The 18,715-nt window shown below is 44.1% G+C and overlaps 16 protein-coding genes across 16 annotated transcripts; 10 read left to right on the top strand and 6 right to left on the bottom strand.

The window, feature by feature from the left end:
• Positions 1-3: 3 nt before the first annotated feature.
• Positions 4-312, top strand: HK407_02g03020 (zinc finger domain-containing protein; the record flags this gene model as incomplete). Its single annotated transcript, XM_060420301.1, has 1 exon — positions 4-312. The coding sequence occupies one exon, from the start codon at positions 4-6 to the stop codon at positions 310-312; it is 309 nt and encodes a 102-aa protein (XP_060277535.1).
• A 42-nt stretch (positions 313-354) lies between these two features.
• Positions 355-1,869, bottom strand: HK407_02g03010 (uncharacterized protein; the record flags this gene model as incomplete). The annotated part of the gene is made up of 1 exon (XM_060420300.1): positions 355-1,869. One exon carries the CDS (start codon positions 1,867-1,869, stop codon positions 355-357), a length of 1,515 nt encoding a protein of 504 aa, XP_060277534.1.
• A 225-nt stretch (positions 1,870-2,094) lies between these two features.
• On the bottom strand, positions 2,095-5,046 carry HK407_02g03000 (putative haloacid dehalogenase-like hydrolase; the record flags this gene model as incomplete). The annotated part of the gene is made up of 1 exon (XM_060420299.1): positions 2,095-5,046. The coding sequence occupies one exon, from the start codon at positions 5,044-5,046 to the stop codon at positions 2,095-2,097; it is 2,952 nt and encodes a 983-aa protein (XP_060277533.1).
• An 89-nt stretch (positions 5,047-5,135) lies between these two features.
• HK407_02g02990 (proteasome subunit) lies at positions 5,136-5,753 on the top strand (the record flags this gene model as incomplete). Its single annotated transcript, XM_060420298.1, has 1 exon — positions 5,136-5,753. One exon carries the CDS (start codon positions 5,136-5,138, stop codon positions 5,751-5,753), a length of 618 nt encoding a protein of 205 aa, XP_060277532.1.
• A 138-nt stretch (positions 5,754-5,891) lies between these two features.
• HK407_02g02980 (8TM microsporidial transmembrane domain-containing protein) lies at positions 5,892-6,758 on the top strand (the record flags this gene model as incomplete). Its single annotated transcript, XM_060420297.1, has 1 exon — positions 5,892-6,758. One exon carries the CDS (start codon positions 5,892-5,894, stop codon positions 6,756-6,758), a length of 867 nt encoding a protein of 288 aa, XP_060277531.1.
• Positions 6,759-6,863: 105 nt separating this feature from the next.
• On the bottom strand, positions 6,864-7,052 carry HK407_02g02970 (uncharacterized protein; the record flags this gene model as incomplete). The annotated part of the gene is made up of 1 exon (XM_060420296.1): positions 6,864-7,052. One exon carries the CDS (start codon positions 7,050-7,052, stop codon positions 6,864-6,866), a length of 189 nt encoding a protein of 62 aa, XP_060277530.1.
• Positions 7,053-7,211: 159 nt separating this feature from the next.
• On the bottom strand, positions 7,212-8,063 carry HK407_02g02960 (uncharacterized protein; the record flags this gene model as incomplete). Its single annotated transcript, XM_060420295.1, has 1 exon — positions 7,212-8,063. One exon carries the CDS (start codon positions 8,061-8,063, stop codon positions 7,212-7,214), a length of 852 nt encoding a protein of 283 aa, XP_060277529.1.
• A 78-nt stretch (positions 8,064-8,141) lies between these two features.
• On the bottom strand, positions 8,142-8,852 carry HK407_02g02950 (uncharacterized protein; the record flags this gene model as incomplete). The annotated part of the gene is made up of 1 exon (XM_060420294.1): positions 8,142-8,852. The coding sequence occupies one exon, from the start codon at positions 8,850-8,852 to the stop codon at positions 8,142-8,144; it is 711 nt and encodes a 236-aa protein (XP_060277528.1).
• Positions 8,853-8,941: 89 nt separating this feature from the next.
• HK407_02g02940 (uncharacterized protein) lies at positions 8,942-10,528 on the bottom strand (the record flags this gene model as incomplete). The annotated part of the gene is made up of 1 exon (XM_060420293.1): positions 8,942-10,528. The coding sequence occupies one exon, from the start codon at positions 10,526-10,528 to the stop codon at positions 8,942-8,944; it is 1,587 nt and encodes a 528-aa protein (XP_060277527.1).
• A 317-nt stretch (positions 10,529-10,845) lies between these two features.
• Positions 10,846-11,484, top strand: HK407_02g02930 (ras-like GTP binding protein; the record flags this gene model as incomplete). Its single annotated transcript, XM_060420292.1, has 1 exon — positions 10,846-11,484. The coding sequence occupies one exon, from the start codon at positions 10,846-10,848 to the stop codon at positions 11,482-11,484; it is 639 nt and encodes a 212-aa protein (XP_060277526.1).
• A 27-nt stretch (positions 11,485-11,511) lies between these two features.
• Positions 11,512-12,015, top strand: HK407_02g02920 (uncharacterized protein; the record flags this gene model as incomplete). Its single annotated transcript, XM_060420291.1, has 1 exon — positions 11,512-12,015. The coding sequence occupies one exon, from the start codon at positions 11,512-11,514 to the stop codon at positions 12,013-12,015; it is 504 nt and encodes a 167-aa protein (XP_060277525.1).
• Positions 12,016-12,399: 384 nt separating this feature from the next.
• HK407_02g02910 (sec1-like intracellular trafficking protein) lies at positions 12,400-13,866 on the top strand (the record flags this gene model as incomplete). Its single annotated transcript, XM_060420290.1, has 1 exon — positions 12,400-13,866. One exon carries the CDS (start codon positions 12,400-12,402, stop codon positions 13,864-13,866), a length of 1,467 nt encoding a protein of 488 aa, XP_060277524.1.
• A 72-nt stretch (positions 13,867-13,938) lies between these two features.
• On the top strand, positions 13,939-14,484 carry HK407_02g02900 (glutathione peroxidase; the record flags this gene model as incomplete). Its single annotated transcript, XM_060420289.1, has 1 exon — positions 13,939-14,484. One exon carries the CDS (start codon positions 13,939-13,941, stop codon positions 14,482-14,484), a length of 546 nt encoding a protein of 181 aa, XP_060277523.1.
• A 225-nt stretch (positions 14,485-14,709) lies between these two features.
• On the top strand, positions 14,710-15,051 carry HK407_02g02890 (putative transcription initiation factor IIA; the record flags this gene model as incomplete). Its single annotated transcript, XM_060420288.1, has 1 exon — positions 14,710-15,051. One exon carries the CDS (start codon positions 14,710-14,712, stop codon positions 15,049-15,051), a length of 342 nt encoding a protein of 113 aa, XP_060277522.1.
• A 100-nt stretch (positions 15,052-15,151) lies between these two features.
• Positions 15,152-17,131, top strand: HK407_02g02880 (putative nucleoporin autopeptidase; the record flags this gene model as incomplete). The annotated part of the gene is made up of 1 exon (XM_060420287.1): positions 15,152-17,131. One exon carries the CDS (start codon positions 15,152-15,154, stop codon positions 17,129-17,131), a length of 1,980 nt encoding a protein of 659 aa, XP_060277521.1.
• Positions 17,132-17,205: 74 nt separating this feature from the next.
• Positions 17,206-18,594, top strand: HK407_02g02870 (uncharacterized protein; the record flags this gene model as incomplete). The annotated part of the gene is made up of 1 exon (XM_060420286.1): positions 17,206-18,594. One exon carries the CDS (start codon positions 17,206-17,208, stop codon positions 18,592-18,594), a length of 1,389 nt encoding a protein of 462 aa, XP_060277520.1.
• Positions 18,595-18,715: the final 121 nt, after the last annotated feature.

The following is an 18,715-nucleotide window of genomic DNA, read 5'->3' as shown; positions in this document are numbered from 1 at the left end:
CACATGCCAAAGAAGCATATACAACACGCTAGAAGCGAGCATAAAGGTAGAATAAGGAGAACCAGAGCAATATTTGGGCATAAGGCAATAGACCAAATACAGTTACAGATGGCATCTCAGAAGCCCATCCCTTATGATCCAGAGCTTCCCGGCTGTGGACAGTTCTACTGCTATGAATGTGACAGACATTTCATTTCAGAATATGTGCTCAAAGAGCATAAAAGAGCAGGCCCGCACAAAAAAAGAGCCAGGGAGGTAAAACAGGCTGCGCATTCTCAAAAAGACGCAGAATGGGCGGTTGGATTAACATAAACACCAAATGCATATTATAAAGAATCTGCAATTAAAATCGTATCAGCATACATCAAAATCAAACTCATCTTCGCGCTCAATCGCTTGTGTAGTATCTTCATTCTCCTTTGAATGCTTAACACCAGATATCTCCTTTCTTCTTCGCACCTTTTTGAACGGAAAAAGGATCCGTGCAACATTATAGCAATTCTTTCCAATAAACTCAACCATGCCGCAGAAGTACATAGTTAGAAATCGCATATGCAAGCATTTGTGTCTGCAAAAAACACGTTCCCACTCCCGCATCAAAACAAGAAACGACGGCTTATAGAAATATCTTTTGTCAACATCAAGATACAATCTTGAAAGAAGACACAAAATCATCCTGGCGTCACAGTCTGAGAAACAGGATTCATTCGCATCTTGACTAAGCCCATTATCACACATCATGCTATCTTCATTAAAGCTATCCCTACATTTCTCCTTTGCATTTTCTAGCTTGCACTGCTGTAAGCATGCACAGTCACTTCTGCAAAACTCTAGAAGACCGAATATCTTGCGAATCCTCAGCTCTCCAAAGTGCCTTTTATCAATCTTCCACTCAAAAAGCTCGTAATAGTTGTAGATAATCAATGCACACTCCATCACTACACACTTATCTTTGCTTTCCAGTAGTTTGCATATCTCAATCATTAGATCCGCGTCCTCAATTTTGTCCAAGTGCAGCACTGCAGAGCTCAACCTACTAAGATGCTGCAGAGTCTTTCTGTACAATCTAATTCCAAGATAATTCCCTGCAATAACCAGCTCCCTCAGTTCCTTTGAGCCATATATTGCTGAGTAGTCCCAATCACAGAAGTTCAATACATGCAGGCTCTTCTCAATGCCTAGAGAAACTAAGTCAAAAAAAGACGTGTTATACAGACTGTCAAACACATCCTGATGCAGCTTAAGCCCCCTGATATGCATGGATGGTGGATCCCTGAACACAAATACATTGTCTTCCTGAAAAACAATTTCGGGATCAAAATGTCTCCGTCTTAGCTCATACATCACATCGTCTCTTCTTTTCCTGTGGCACACATTCTGTGTATTGCTAATCCGATATGCAAACAGCACCGAATACAGCCTTGCTGTCTCCTCACATACTATCGAGTTCAACAAGATAAAAAATCCCGCATCATAAAGCATTTGAGCAAACATTAGGTTTTTCCCAATCGCCTGCTCACAGATCTCAATAATACCATTGGGCTCATCCAGTAGCTTGTTCAACAGCTCTGACATGAAATACCCCCCTTTAATGGTCACAAATGAACAAGGTAGCCCAATGGAAGGAACACCCAGCATCTGCTTGCCGATCTCAAATAGCTCGCCCCTGCATTCCAGATTGCCCAGTAGACAGATAAACTCCTTCTCTAGAAATCCCCATTCCCCAAGAGCATTCAAAAGGCCCGGATCTTCTTGCACAATCGAGATGATTTTCCTCAATATCTTTCTACACTTTGGCGATGGCTTGCATCCATCCATAAGTGATTGCTTCAAAATAAAAAGAGCTTCCTTCATCTCGCCAGTTGCCATTACCGGGCCCCATTCGTGCAAATTTTACACCTCCAATCAACCCATGTAAAGCCAACTACAATGCAATATCCATATCATATTGTACACCATTACACCTGTATAAGCTCATTATCTCACATCTCACATATTCAATGCAAAAAACCTTTATTGACTCCATGCATCCAATCATTCATACTCCACTGCCATACATACTTAGGCAATAAGTAATCGGCCATCAAGCAGGCATCAAAGCATAAACATGTAGAAACACATCTTTTCAAATGCATAACACAGTAAAATGTCCATCACAAGCACTGTGTAAACAAAATGCTTCAAATCTCCCATCTCCACAACCTCCATCTTCTGCCTAAGCTCACTGTTGCTTCCTGAAATCAGCTGCTGTATCAAAAATAGCAGCATCAGCAGGCATCCAAACAGCTTCTTGTTCTCAACCAGGCTTTCTCTATACGGCCTACCTATATAATTCACGAGAAATGTCGAGATTTGCTGCGTAGTGGACAGGAAAAACAGTGCAGAGTTCATCAGCGACGGCGAAAACTTCTCGTGGTAAACAGGCACCTCAATACTCTTTATCTTTCTTATCATTACAAAAAACGACGCAATATGCACAAACACCTGAAGAATCACAGAAAATACAATATACGGATTGATGATGTTCGTCAGTGGTCTTTTCTTGCTTATCTCCTTCAACGGCTGGCTCTGTGTCAAAAACATAAACGCAAATCCTATCAGCAGCCCTGATGCAACAAGCTGTGTCTCTCCATATCTGACACCCATGCAGTCAAGCACACTCAACGAAAAGGCACTCACCAACGAGTTCAGTGCAAGAATCTTATACATCTGCACCGTAGTCACCAGTGCGCTCCTTCCATACCTTATCACATCCAACACAGATTCTAAAGATCCGGTTTTTGCTGTGAACGGCGCAGCTACACTTGCATCTCCAAGCCCCATCTTTGGCTCCGCAAGCTCTTTAGACATATTCTCAATCGCTTCCTGCCTGCTTATCCTTCCTCCAACACCCATGCCGTTTCTCTTTGCTTCCTTCGCACTCGTTTTGGAGACAGACGCCGCCTCCATAAGAGCTATTCCAACATGTGCACTCTTCAATGCACCAACATCATTCGTCCCATCTCCACACATCAGTGTATAGCTCCCTGCATTCTTGTATCTTTCAATAATCTTCTCCTTGTGTATAGGATCGGCCCTCGCAAAAATCGATATGGAAAAAAAATCATCGCGTTCAAGCGCCACATCTATCTCCTCTCCTTCTACTGCTCTCCCAGATATCCCTATCCTCTTCGAAACATTCTTCGCTGTCAGTGCATTGTCTCCTGTTATCATTACAACCTTGTGCCCAGATGCATAAAGTGCTCCAATTGTTTCCTTCACATTCTTCTTAAGCCTGCAATCAAACAGTAAAAACCCTGCAAACTCAAGGCCTCCCTCAACATCATCCCTATCATACTTCTCCTTCCTATCAAAACACTTATAGCCAAGCGCAAGCACTCGATATCCCTCGGACGCACTCTCCTCATACTCATCATACCACTCCGGCACATTCTTCAAATACTTCTTCACCGTCTCTGGTGCTCCCTTCATTCCCACAAACACATTTCCATCAAGCTCCGCAACCACACTCATTCTTTTCGTCTCAGACGAAAACGAATACGTCTTTATGCAATTGTACTTCCCTCCAGCACTCATCCCTTCTTTATTCATATATTCATAAACAGCAACCTCCATCGGATCTCCTAGCACCTTCCCATTAATATTCAGCAGCGAATGGCAGCTTGCAAGCACATCAGCCGACTTTGCCGTTTGATGCTTCATTCCAGCAACATCCATAGATGTTTCCGTCAATGTACCTGTCTTGTCAAAGCAGCACACATTCACCTTCCCTGCATACGGAATCCTAAAAGGTTCCAGGCAATACACTCCCTTTCCAATCAACGCCCTTACACACCCATTCACTGCCATACTCAACTCCATTGGTAACTCAGTAGGCACTACATTCGTAAGAATCAAAATAACCTCAAGAAGCAGCTTGTAGTTCGACTTCCCAAGCTTCTTTCCCTCACAGTACGTGTAGAACGACGCAACAATCGCAAACATCAAAAGCGCAAAAATAAACACAAATGCCTCCTTATCATTCACAGTCACCTCCTCCGCACACATCATCTTGCGCACAAGATCTCCCTTCTCCGTCTCAAATCCAGTGTGCAGCACAAAACAAACAAGCGGCGACTTGCCCATCATAACTATATCTGTTCCTGCATAAAGGATGTGCCTCTTGTCCTTGGCCCTGTCAAACAGCTCTGCAGATCCTCTTTCGGAAATATCCTCCTTCATCAGTGGCACTGACTCTCCAGACAGCATTGCTTCATTCACTGCACATCCTCCCTTGATCAGTAAAAGATCGCATGGAACATTCACCAGAGAGTCAATCTCAATCACATCGCCAGGAAAAAGCTCAGAAGACATCATCCTCCTTCCAGGCGCTTCGATCATTCCCTTCTTTGATTCATACGCCAGCCTAACCTCTACACTCGAATGGCTCATCTTCTTGAAGCTTCTGGCCGTCACCATTCTTTGGAACACAAGCCCAGACTCAAGAACAACAAGCATAATAAGACTGAAGATCGCCTGGTACACATACTCATCAAGACACCACAGCAGCCCAGAAAACACCTGAAACACAAAGAGCGGCGACACCGCATGCTCAAAAAAAAGCTCCGAAAACGTGGGAGGGACAATATCAAACTGATTCTTCTTGAAGTGGCTAAGACGGCGCCCTTCAACAAACTCCGTTGCTCTGTCAGACCATCTGGAAAAGTACCCAAATGTCTTTTTTGTGCTTGCCCTCAGTCTGATTACCTTTCCATCCTCCAGCATGTATCCAGACTTCTCAAACTCAAATGCACCATCGGCAAGCTTGCAGAGCGTTCCTTCATATAGTATGTAATCTCCTTTCTTTGTCTTGCTTCTACTCATTGAAAACAGTATTCTGATCCTGCTAGACCAAAGCGCTGCAAAAAACATTCCTCCAGACACGATGATCATAAGCACTGCTACTACCTGTACATATGAAAACACCAGAGACAGAGCCGGTATCGCATACAGTGGAATCATCTGCACTCTTCTATGCAATGGCTTCTCATTGTATATCTCATACATTCAAGGGCCGCATTTTCGTAAAATTAACTTGTTTCTGCATCACCATTACTAAACAATGCTTTAATATAAAGACACATCTTCACCCCAATATGTTTGATCCAACAACGCTCTACGGAGGATCTATCTTAGCAATGGCCGGAGGCGACAGTGTGGCAATAATGAGCGACAGAAGACTCGGCTCAGGCGCCATCACTGTCTCAAAAGACTTCACAAGAATACACAAAATAGGGCCCAAGCTGTTCGTGGGCCTTCCCGAGTTTGTTCCGGACACACAGGTTCTATTAAGAAAGATACGCAAGAACTACAATCTATTCAAGCTCGATCATCAGAGGGAAATGGAGCCTCAGGAGCTCAATAGCCTGATTTCATTCATTCTATACTCAAAAAGAGCCACTCCATACTACACAAGCCCGTTGGTTGTTGGCCTGACAAGCGACAACACTCCATACATATCCGGACAGGATTGCATTGGCTCCTCTACAACGCCTGGCGACTTTGTTGCAGCTGGAACTTCATACAATAATCTTTTAGGTATATGCGAGGCACTATATAGGCCAAGCATGGACAAAGAAAATCTTTTTGTCACTTGTGCCCAAGCATTCCTTAACTCTGTCGACAGAGATGCACTCTCTGGTTGGGGTGCTGACTGTTATATCATCAGCAAAGACAGCGTCATCAAGAGATCAATTAAAGGAAGATGTGATTAGTCGTAACGCTTCTACAATCTTATTTTTGCACACCAGGAAATGCTTTACTTCAAATGCATTACTGCATCTATTACTGTTCAGAACCTGGCCATCAAGAAAATCATCCTCATAATTTTCAGACTTGATCAACCCTCGAGAATGATTAAGCTTAAGAGCCTCTTGCTGTACATGACAATACTTATACTCAAATCATACGACATTCCGTCCTTATGCTACAACTACTACAATCCTGAAAGCATCTATCAGCAAATGTTTTTGAAGCCATCAATAGTTCCAGCCGTGTACTACTTCATACCTAGAAAATACTTCATAGTCATCTCCTGTATTTGTGATCTACTGGTGGCATTCATGCTGAATTCAGAGAAATACCTGATATGCTCCATATTCTTTCCTGCAGATGCCATATCTATAGAGAATTTGCTGATTGCCTTGCTCAAAAAGGGATACAATGAATTGCCTGCAGCCATACTTACAAGCATGAACACATTCTACGCTCCTTTACTATCTGGTAGCAATGCATTCGTTCTCTCGTATGTCTTTCCGCATCTTTTTGAAGCTGAATTCACAAACTCACACAGGCCGTCACTAAGTGTCACTTGGTTCTTCCATCTTAATATGTTTTCCCAATATGCAAGGTACTTCTATGATACATTCTATGCACTGATGGCTTATATGGCTTTTACTGTTCCTGAAAAGTACAAGCTTGAAATCATACTGCTATTCAAACCATCAAACTACAAAAGCTATCTGCCCTTCATAGTGCACTCCCCAGTTCTTCACTTCTATTTGCTTTTCTTTGTTCTTGAAAACTATATCCAGTATCTCTTCAGAATCAGGGGAGTAGGCAACCCAAATTTCATCAACTGGTGCTGCGTGGCATTCAACTCACTCTTCATACTGGAACGAAGATGGAAGACATTGAAAGCACGGGAGCATTCTGTTCGTCCAGAGTCTGCAATCAAGAGCCATACAAAAACAAGTATTACAGGCAACAGCAGCTCTTAAGATAAAATTCAAAAATTAAAGAAAACTCCTTTAATACCATATATACCTTAGAATATTGCTATTAAAGGCTGTAGCAATCCAATTCGCCACCGCCTGTCCAAATTATTAAGAGGATTCATCACTGTCATCACTGTCATCACTGTCTTCACTGTCATCGTCATACTCTTCAGTATCATCAACACTGTCAGTATAATCGTTGCTGTTAACATCGTCAGTACTGCTTGATATCTCCTCACTATCTGTTATCACATCAGATTCTTCTCCATCCACTTTATTGTTTTTATTAGAAGACATGTTAGGGGCTCCTGTACTCAATGCTAAAATTTTGCATTTCTCCAGAAAAATCCGCCATGCATAATGCACATATACTTAATATGCAAGGTGGCAAGCTCGCTGCTTGTGCCACCAAGTATCTCTAAAACTACATACAAATCATTTCTACTTTAATCAATACTACTCTCGTCGCTTAACCATGTCCCTGCTGACTTGGTCTTCAATCTCCTCAATCAGCTTTTGATACTCCATTGCAGCTTTCTTGTCTTTGAGCTCAATCGCCTTGTCTCTCTTCTGTATCAACTCAATCTTCATGTGTGCTACACTTCGCTTCCGAGGATGCACCTCCTCCTTACATTTGATCATCTCCGTTATTTCGTCATCGCTCAGCTCCTTGCCCATCATCCTTTCCAGCTCGTCATAGCACTCTTTAACCTTCAATACCGACCCTATCTTGAACGTCCTCCACACATCTTCATACTCCTCTTTCAGCAGTGGCGAATTACTCACATTCTCAATCTTAAACCGTACATAGGTCTTCGTTCCGGTAAATACATCCAAGTACCTGTTTGTTTTCACCTCCTGCCCCTTCATCCAAATCCCATATACCTCGCCTTTGCTAACTCCTACTATCTTAACAACTACATACAGCCCATTTATCCTTGCTCTTGTAAAATGCCCCACAAACCCTTCAAAAAATGGCTTAAACACATTCTTTGCAATCATATCTCTGCTGACAATGCAGCCACAAAACTCCAGAAACTCACGCTCATCGCCATCCTCTTCCTTGCACACATCCTTGCCACCATCCTCATCCACCATCCTCGCAATTTCCTTCTTACCTCCTCTGCACATCTTCTCTTCAAGCTCCCTTTTCTCCCTAAGCTTTTGCCGCTCCAGATGCCTCTCATACAGAATCTCCTCTCGCCTTGTTTCTGGCATTTTCATCAGTGCCTCTCTATCCTCAGCAGACTCATAAAGCTCCTCTCTATCAAAATCCATCCCCTCACAAGACACATATCCTCTCTTCATGGGGTCGCCATTGCCTATCCAAAATCAATGCATATCTTAACATTCTACACAGATAGATCCTCTACCTCTCTTCCTCATTCATCCCATTCCTATTGTATTTCCTCTATTCGATCCTCTCCACTCCCTTTCGCTATCCTTCATAATCAGCTCCTCTCTTGTGTACATCTCGCTCGGCTCTGTGCCATCTGCATCTGCATCCTTCACCTCGTTTTTCATGCTGGCCATCAATCTGTCTGCAAACTCATCAAGGCTCATAGTTGGCTTGTTTCTCCGCACAAGCATATTTTCAGCTCTTCCAGACTCATCAATCCTTACACACTCAATACCCGCTCTATTGCTTGCTCCACACTCTTCTCTTCTCTCAGCCAATCCGATCTCAGCATTCAGATGCTCGATATTCTTCATCCCTACCACATAAAAATACTCAATAAGATTCATCACCCACTCCCTGTCCTCCCAGTCAATCACTTCAAATCTAAATCCCCTTATCTTGCTCTGCATCCTTATTCTTCCCTCACGCTCCCTCTTCCTGCATATCTCCATTGTCTCTTCAGGAACCAGCTTCAGATATTCGCAATCTGCACAGTATTCACTAAACAGCCTCAACGCATCTTCTTTTCTTCCAGCCCGATCGCTTGCTACTCCGTGCAAATAAGGAATCACACATCCCAAAATATCATCAATCCCCATGTCACTCAAGCTTTCTTCTGCATCAGCAGTATTCATCGGCAGCGCCCCACCATCAATCTCCCTGCCTTCCAGCACACGCACTATCAGCTCACGTATCATTTGCAGGGGCACATATCACATATCACATCAAAACCTAGCTCGCTTAATTCCTCGCCATTCAATTCGCATCACAGATCAATCAACACCATTTATTGCTTAAGAACACCCTCAACTTCCACTAGAACCTCAGATACCTTCTCATCAACCCCTCTGTTTGCCTCTAAAAACACTTTTACCCTCCTCAAAAACTCAAAGTTGCTCTTTCCCATTCCTCCATCAAATCCAAACGAGCAGTAGAATAGCGCATTCAAGAGAACCGGCTTTCTCAGCCTTCGCCCTTCTGTCTTCATCCCATACATCCTTTCACCCATCTCCCTTGCACTCTTAAGCAACGAAAATATCTTCAGTAGCTCCATGTGGTACTTCAGCAATTCATAGTCAATTATTAGACTGCTGCTTAGATCTGCCCTGTTGATCTCCATCCTCTGATTGCTGTAATCATCAGCATGCTTCTCTCCATCATACATGCAAAGTATTTTGGGAACATACGGCGACCTCATCCTTCCTAGTAGTATCATTTCTAGCAGCAGTACTCCAGAATATTCATCTAGATCCCCGCACACCACCATCTTCGGGCAAACAATACCTGCAAACCCATTCGGCTCTTTCATCGAGCCCATCCTTGTCATCATCTCTTCTGTCATGCACATCAAATCCGCATCGTCATTTTTCATCCCAAGAATCTGCAGAGCATCGCAAGACACCTCGTTCACAAACATCGCTTCATACATCCTAGGCGCAAGCCTTGCACCAAACATTTTATCTAGCCCCTTGGGCACGTTGTCCTCACTATAAGGTTGCACCTCTCCGGTGATCTTCATAACAGGATGGTATACCACAATCGCTACTCCTTGCAAAAAATGATCAGCATACTTCTTCCCTACACCTTCTTCGCACGATCTCTTGATCATCTGTATCAGATCATCAGACTCCTTGACTGCACTAACGACTCTTACAACAGAAAAGTCTTCTGCACAGCTCGGAAGCGTCGAGCAAAAGTCACATCCAAGAAGCAGCCCGGTAACCAAAAATTGCCTTGGCCCAAGCCCAAAAAACTCAACAAACTTGCTTTTATAAAGCACATTGAAGTATCCGTCGCTTGTAGACGCCCCAAACATATCCAGTATCACCTTCTCCACATCCTCAAAAAGAAGAACATCAGACTTTCCAAATGCATATGAACAGGCACCAGTGCTTATGAAATATGCACATTGAGCACTTGCTGAATACGGTGCAGTTACTGAAAACACACCGTTCTCGCCAAGCACTTTGTTTATCATGTCTGTTTCATATCCCATCTCTGCAAATCCTCCCCATGCTCTTCCTGCCCTCTTGTAGCCTCCTTGCTTTTGCAGACTGAATACATATTGTAACTGTGAGTCCGCACCACCCTGCTCCGCTATCTGTGGCCTTTGCAGCCTGATCCCGTCCCAAACCCATACAATATCTATGCCATACTCCCTCTTGAACTCAAAAAGCGGTGCCAGGCACTCAAGGACAATTTCATCCATCCCCATCACAAAGCCTTCATAGATTCTTGATGCATCTGTGTATTTGCGAAGAAACCAGTTCCCATCAATGCATATCCTCATTTTCTTAAATGCCTTCTGTGGAATCTTCAGGAGAAAATTCTGCTTCGGGTACGTCTTCAGATCATCCAAGCCTCTTATTGACATCTTGGGGTTGCTGCGATTCATAAAGAAGAGTAAGTTGGCAGCCACATCAAATCAAGAAAATGCACAAATGCAGCACCACATCATGAGTCAATGCACAACAATACAAACATGTGGACTTGCTTGCTGGGAGTAAGCATGAATGCATAATGGCATGATTCGGAAATAGCATTTGTGCCGAGGTGGTCTGAGTGGCATCTATGTGCTGTTATGCATCAGCATCTGTTGTATCATCCTCTAGCTGTACAGCGCAGTCACATGCATCGATGCTCGGCATAGCATGGCATGGCATATGTATGCATGCGAAAACAACCCTCAAGATGCCAGAAGATATAGTTGCTGATATATCGAAGCAGCTGACGATCATTGGGTCTGCAACGTGTGGAAAGACAAGCATTCTTACAAGGCACATAAAAAAAGTGTTTGGCACGGAAATCAGTCCCACCGTGTTTAACTCAGTGAACAACATGTATAAGCACCCAGGCAATACTATTGAGCTGCGCCTGTGGGACACTGCAGGGCAAGATGAGTATGCAAGGTTCAGGCACCTGGCGCTGCCATCAGCAGACTATATTGCGATTGTGTATGCAATTGACGACAGAACGTCGTATGCAGAGGTTAAGAACAACCTTGTTGGGCAGGTCCGCGAAAAAGCGCCGCTTGCAAAGTATTTCCTTGTAGGGGCAAAGACTGACCTGAGAGACGACAGCCAGCGACTCGAGGAGCTTGCGAGAAATGGCGATTCGCCTATATCTACAGTAGAAGGGCTAGAGCTTGCCAGAAATGTTGGAGCCGTGGGGTATTTTGAGTGCTCGGCAAAGAGTGGTGTTGGTGTTGATGAGATCTTTGAGAAGATCTCTGAGTATGCACTGCAGACACATCTCAAGGAAAGCAGGTCGTTTTTCGGAGGAATGTGGTCTTCACTGTGTGATTTCATCTGTTGCAGAGAAATAAATTGATTTTTATTGGAGCTATGCTTGTGTGCAATGAAACTGGAGAAGGGGGATGGCCGCTGGACGAAGGCTGAGGATGAAGTCCTGCGAGCAGGAGTGATGAAGTATGGAGTAAACAAGTGGTCGAAAGTGTCGTCGCTGTTTATGTCGAAGAAGCCGTCGCAGTGCAAGGCTAGATGGGATGAGAGTGTGAGTCCTTTGCGGGCTGACTCTGAGTGGAGTGCGGAAGATGATCAGCGCCTGGTCACAGTTGCCAGCACGTTCCATCCACAATGGGGATTGATAGGGCAGGTGATGTGTAGAAGCAGCCAAGCATGCTATGAAAGATACAATGAGCTTGCATATGGCAGAATTGATGTTTTTAAGTATGGCGAGCTTGAAGGCACAAATGGCGACGGGGATGGCGAGGTTCTGGAGATGGCACATGCAAGAATAAACGATTGCAGAAACAGACGAGAGCAAAAAAGAATGCGGAAGGCCGCTACAGCTGCGAAGAACGATAGCAACCACTGTAAATATGCCACATATCAGGAATGAGAGATGGTGTTTCCGCGAGTATTTAATGAGCAGAGCCACAGATCTGTGTCAGAGTGGCACTAGATGTTTTGTACGGCTGTTTTAAGTTGGAACTGTGAGCAGCCTATGAAAACAAAAGACAAGAGGCACCGAGTCGGATTGATGGGAATTTTCCTGTTTGTTCTACTGCTGTTGTCAATTGGGATCGATATTGTGTCGCTCAAAAGAGTTAAATTTGTTAGTGGAGCAGGCTGATATTTGGATGTGAGAATGCTCGGAGGATGCAAGCAGCTGAGAATACAAAACCAATAAAGAGGTATATTTTAGGAATCCTTTGAGAAAAGACAGTTGCTGGCGGTGTGAGAAACAATCATTGTTTTGAATGGATTGGATATAATCCTTAAAATGGATCTTCCAGAGTTGCTGAAGAACAAGATAATTGAGGATGTGTTTAGATCGCACCACAATGCAGAATGGAGTCTGTTGATATATGACAGCCATGCAGCAGCGATTATGAAGAACATATTCGTGAAGTCGGAGTTTATCAACCACAACATTGTGATTTCGCAGAGGATCGAGGAGCAGAGAATGCCTGTGGACTTTCCGGTAATATACTTTGTGAGGGGGGAGGAGGATGTTGCAAATACAATCAACAGGGACTTCGACAGCAAGATGTATTCATCCTTTGTAGTTTGCACGTTGGAAAGGTGCGAATGGTTGAATCCTCTGATAAAGACAAAGGTCGTGGATACGGATTTTGTTGCAGTTGAACAGAGAGTTTTCAAATGCAGCCCGGATCGGCTGTATTCAGTGGGCAAAACATTAAACTCGGTATTTAATGTAAGTTACAGTGGGTATGTGTGCAGAAAGCCAGCAGAGATGTTTGATGAAGCAGCACACAACGATTCCAGGAGGGGCGAGATGATTATTCTTGACAGAAGCGTGGATTTGTTTTCACCTTTCATGCATTTCTTCACGTTCAGGACGCTGCTTGAGGACTTGGGCGTTGAGGAAGTTGAAGTGTTTTCGCAAGAGTACATGAGAGACAAGATCTGGGAGAGTGTAAGATGTGTTCATCTTGGGGAGGTGAATGAGACGCTGAGGCACCATGCACACATTCTGTCGAAGATAGCACAGAGGCTGGATACAAAGGTGGACAATAAGGAGCTGATGAAGATGGTTCTTGATGCACCGGCCGCATCGAAGACAAAAGAAAGCCTGAGCAGGCTGATTAGAATGGCACAGAAGTGCTACAACAAGTTTGACTATCTTTCGAGGTTTGTTGGGATTGAGCAGCAGCTTTCCACGGGGTATGAAAGTGACGGAAGCAAATGGAAGATGAAGGTCGATGAGGTTTTTGAGCATTTGTGCAATGGAAGGATTGAGAAGCCAGACAGGGTTAGGATACTCATGCTGCTGAAAGCAAACGGGTATAAGCTGCAGGAGAATGAGAAGGAGATGCTGAAGCATGCAGGATTTACCAGCAAGGAGATTGGGCTTGAGTTTGAGAACCAAGAGCTGTTTGTGCCGTTAAAGGAGAAGATTGACCATAGATACGAGGTCAGTCGATATGAGCCTGTGCTTTCGAATGTGCTGAAGAGTTTTATTGAAAAGAAGCAAGGGCACATAGATGTAAGCTGTTTGACACATTCAAGAGCACACTTGAAGTCTTTACGCAAGAGTTATCTTTTGTCTGTGAAGAGGGATGTCCTGCATAAGAAAGTGTATTGTGTGTATATAATTGGTGGGATGACATTTGAGGAGATAAGGGTTGTATATGAGCTGAGTGAGAGTCTAGGGGTTGAGATAGTTATTGGGTCAGATAGGATAATAGTTCCGAGGGTTTATGCTGAGGAGTTAGCCAGAGAGTAGAGATGATTGGTGATGAATAAATGTGATGCATGCCAAAGTATGTATATGCTTTCCCGAAGCCCTTGTGATATTATGAGTGATGAGTCGCAGATGTTTTATAATTTGAGCGGAACAGACTGGAGTGGAAACGAGGTTAACTTTTCGGCATTTGAAGGCTGTGTTTTGCTGATTGTCAATGTGGCGTCTGATTGCAAGTTTGCTTCCATGAATTACAAGAATCTTACAAAACTGCTAAAAAGGTACTATGAGAAGGGACTGAGAATTCTGCTGTTTCCATGCAACCAGTATGGCAATCAGGAACCAAAGAGCATTGAAGAAATACACGGTGTAGTCAATGGGTATTTAAGAGGAGATGAGAGTGAGAATGATGCAGGGAATGGTGATGAAAGGTTTGAGCTGTTTGACAAGGTTGATGTAAAGGGGAAGAATCAGCATGAAGTGTTTAAGCACTTGACGAATGCCAAGAATGGCAAGATGATGTCGTTTATAACGCCTATTATGTGGAACTTTACGAAATTTCTTGTTGATCGTTCAGGGAATGTGGTAAAGAGGTTTCTAACTTTCCGCACAGTAGATATGGAAGACAAGGATCTTTTGAGATGCATTGATGGTGAATAATAGGGGATGAGGCATTTGCCGTAAAAGTATTGGTCTATTTGTTTACTAAAGCGGTTTGATCCAAAGCGGTAGTGATTGTGCATTCATATGTGGAGTGTGCTTGCATTGTTTGAATGTGCTTTTTAGATGAGAGGAGTGTAGGTAGCAGCATGTGCCTGTAAACGAGAGAGCAGTGAGGAGTGGAAGGAGTGCTTGGAATAAATAAAAAATTGCCTGGCCCCATGGATGTATGAATTCTATAGGCAGCTTATGGTTGGGAAAGCACTTCTAGAGATAATAGACGAAAAGGTAAATGCAAATGTGCTGACGCCTAACCAGGGGAAACGGATTTTGGAGATGTATGACTTGAGCGTTCCTGTGGTATTTAATAGATCAGTTACGAGTTCGATGAGCTTCAAAGGAAAGGTTGATTTCTACAACCATGTTGATGGGGTGTGGAGGTTTCAAACGAAAGATTTTGTGATGTCTCTGAACAATGAGTACTTCCGGGCAGTGGACGTAAACATTGTGGCTTGCGATGCAGACACGAATACTGATGCAGGACGAAGGAGACGGAGGAAGGGATGAGAATCATCTTGAATAAATGTTTAGTTTGTTGGTGGTTTTGTGAGTTTCTGTGCTTGTGCGGTGAGGGCAATAAGTTGTGTATTGAAATCAAGCCCTGAAAATGGATCAAGGCAATATGAACAAGTTCTTCAATTCGTCGTCGTTTTTTACTCAGACGCCTCAGAAGGACAAGCAAGGGCAGTATGGATCCACGCAGCAGCCGTCGATGTTTGGGCAACCTCAGCCTGGATACGGGGGTATGCAAAACCCATTTGCACAAGGATCCTCGAGTGGAGTGAAGAGCGGAGTGTTTGGAAGCTCAGCACCAACGTCGTTTGGAACCGGAACCCCGTTTGGAGGAGCAGGATCTGCGCCTAGTACAAGCACAGGGATGTTTGGACAGCCCTTTGGGAGCCAGCAGCCATTAAGCATACAGCCATCTGTTTCATCACAGCCTCAGCCTTCTCTATCAAGTATACCACGGTTTGGAGGAGCCAACACGTTTGGAGGGGGAAGCAATATGTTTGGATCTGCGAGCAATACAAACACATTAGTGCCTTCATCGTCTTCCTTCAGCACGCCTAGTGCAACGACTAGTCCGTTTGCGACGCAACAAAGTGGGATGTTTGGCCAAAATACACAAGCGCAGGCGCCTGCATTTTCGATTGGAATGCAACCCATGGCGCAAACTCAGCAGGCCAATCCTTGGGGACAGTCTAGCACATCATCGAGTCCGTTTGGAGGAAACCAAAGTCTTTTTTCGAGTGATAAGGTCACAGGCATGAGCACGGGGATGCCTGGATATGGCGCACGCTCTGGAACAAGGGATCATCAATATATGCAGAGAAAGATACGTGAAGACAATGGCGGAGATGTATCTCTTATTCACATAAATGGAAATGAGAGTTACATGCACAAATCTGTTGAAGAGCTGCGATCTGAGGATTACTCATTGGGCAGAAAGCCGGCTACTGGAGGAGTGTCGACCGATCCTCGTGGATATTCTGGATATGGAGGGATGTTTGGAACATCAAATGGCACAGCATCAGATAGTCGAGGGCAGATGCCAAGTACACTTGGATCTGGAACAGGGTCTGGGTTCCAGCCGTTTATTTCGACGCAAAGCACGCCGGTGCAGAGCATGCCTACATCAGGAGTGTCTGCTTTGGGCCAGCAGGCACCGGCATTTGGAGTAGGAGGTTCTGTATCGCAGCCTGTGTTTGCGCCTCAGCCAGCCAACACAAGCTTTCCGCTATCCCAGCAACCGTTGCCATTGCAAACCCCGGCCTCAACAAATGAGCCTGAGAATCCGTTTTTGCAACCCAGGGCACAGCCTCAGCAGGGATTTGGAATGCCAGCATTGAATATGCAAGCATCGACTGTGAGTCCGAGCATGAATGCATTTGCATTTACGCCGATACAACAGACGCAGCCAGTGCCTACACAGCAACTATTTGGAGCAATGAGCCAAGGTATTCCGCCTCAGGCCCAGCAAGGATATGGCTCTCAAGGATATGTGCAACAGCAAAAAGCCGATTTTTCTGATCCTTTCTTGGTGAAGAACATCAAGTTTGAGAAGGCCGAGAAGGAGCATATACCACTGAGCAAAATGTTTCCGCAGCCAATGTTTAAGGAGGACAAAAAGACGTCTCGGATCTCGCTGAGCTTCAGGCCACCTAAACAGCTGTCGAGGGAGAATGTGTACACCATTCCATCGATTGACGACATCAAGCACATGAAGGAAGTGCACAACCTGATCATAGGGTTTGAAGACAAGGGCAGAATAGAGTATCTTGACACGGTGAATGCATCTGAAGTGACGATGGCAAACATTCAGTTGAAGGTGTATTTCTCAAAGGACAGTGTGGTTGTGAATGATCCTGTTGGAGTGGGGCTCAATAGAAGGGCAAGGGTGTATGTTGAGGGAGTGTTTCCGTATAGCAGGAGTCTTGGAGACTACATCCGAGGAGAGCAAAAACAGTTTCCGTTGAAGGGGATACAAGAAAGGTTTGTGTATGGGCTGAAGAATGATGCAGTGAGGAAGTTTGTTGGATATGAATATGAAAGAGGAACGTATGTGTATGACGTGAATCATTTCTAATGGGATGATTAAAGCTTGGTTTTGAGGTTATGTATGTGGATGTTTGTGAAATTTTGGAATGGAAAGCCCTTAGGATGCAGGTGAGTTATATAGAGAAGAAAAGTGTGGATGACCTGGGCGTAAGTGCGCTTGTTGAAGACAGAGTATTTTTCATGAAGGGAGGATGGCTGATCAGCAAGTGTATTTATTCTTATGACGAGCAGAAAAAGCATCTAAAGATTGATGAGAAGGCTGATAATATGTGTTATGCAAGCGGATGTTTGCTGATAATATGTGGAAATGCTCTGCATAGATACAGGGTGTTTGGAGAAGAAGTTGTGCATAGCAGTAGTCATCAGCTAGTGGATGCGCCAGTGAAGATATTTGTGAATGCAGGAGAAGGAAGGAAAGAGACTGTCTGTTTTTTGTACAGCAACAAAAGGATTGAGGTGTATATGAATGCAGAGGAGAGCGGAGATGTTAGGATGGTTGAGAAGGTTGTAGTGTGCAGCAAGGGAGAAGTGTCGAAAGAGGATGAGGTGATTGATTTTGTGATTGATGATGGGGTGTCATGGTTTCTGGCACGGTCTGGAAGGATATATCGATCGTATGACTTTGCAGTGACGCGGATGGTTCTTTTGAGTAAGCCTGTAAGAATGATTCCTGAGCCTGTATGCTTTGAGGGAAGGGCAAGAAGTATTGCAGCGAGGGGGGGGAGGATGTATGTGTGCTATGAGGAGGGAATTGAGGTTTATGATGTTCGAAAGAACGTGTTGATGTTGAACTACACGTACAAGGTGTTGAATTATGAGTTGAGTGTGTTTGAGAGTGTTTTTTGTATGGGAGATGAGCTGGTTGTTGCTGGAGATGCGCCTGTTGTGGTTGCAAATGTAAGAGTGCAGAAGATGTATGGAAGTGTTGGAGTGGCCAATGATAAGATATTGTTTGTTAGGCGCGATGATGCTGTTGAAAAATGCCGAGTGAAGCTTTTGAAGGAGTCTGATGCATGTGCAAGAGTTGAGGAGATGTTTAGGATGACGATTGGCAACAAGGTTGAAATTCCTGAGGCTGGAGAGTGGAGTGGCATGGCTGAAAGGGTGGCTCTAACAGCACAGAAAGTTGTTAATGACTTTGGAAGCAAGATGGTTGATGCATACCGAGGAATATATTTTGAACTTACGAGCCTGAACGAGAGTTTTAGGGAGAAAGTCGAATCGTTGAATTTTGAGAATGAGGTGATACTACGAAAGGCCGAAGGGCTAGATATGAAGAAGAGCGAGCTTGTTAGCAGGCTGCAGATGCTGAATGAAAGGATGAGGCAGGCTCTGTGCATGATACGAATTGATGCGAGTGGGCACAGAGAGATGATTCAGAAGATAAACAAGACGATTGACGGAGTAAAGTTTAAGAAGCATGAGAAGTATTCGAAGATACTGAAGATGCAGAGAGAGATTTTGAATAGAAGGGCAGAGGGAAGGAGATGAGATTGTAGAGTATCTTGATGGCTGGGCAAGGCATGAGTGAATAAAAGTGTGAGCTATTTTTGAAGAAGCGAAGAGTGATGAGTGTTTTGATTGGGAATGAGTAAAGGATTGATTGTTATTA

This window comes from Ordospora pajunii (genome assembly GCF_021821965.1).
Source record: "Ordospora pajunii strain FI-F-10 chromosome Unknown Cg_02B, whole genome shotgun sequence".
Classification (NCBI taxonomy): domain Eukaryota; kingdom Fungi; phylum Microsporidia; family Ordosporidae; genus Ordospora; species Ordospora pajunii.
The sequence above is the reverse complement of the archived record's forward strand: the minus strand, read 5'-3'. Positions and strand labels throughout refer to the sequence as shown.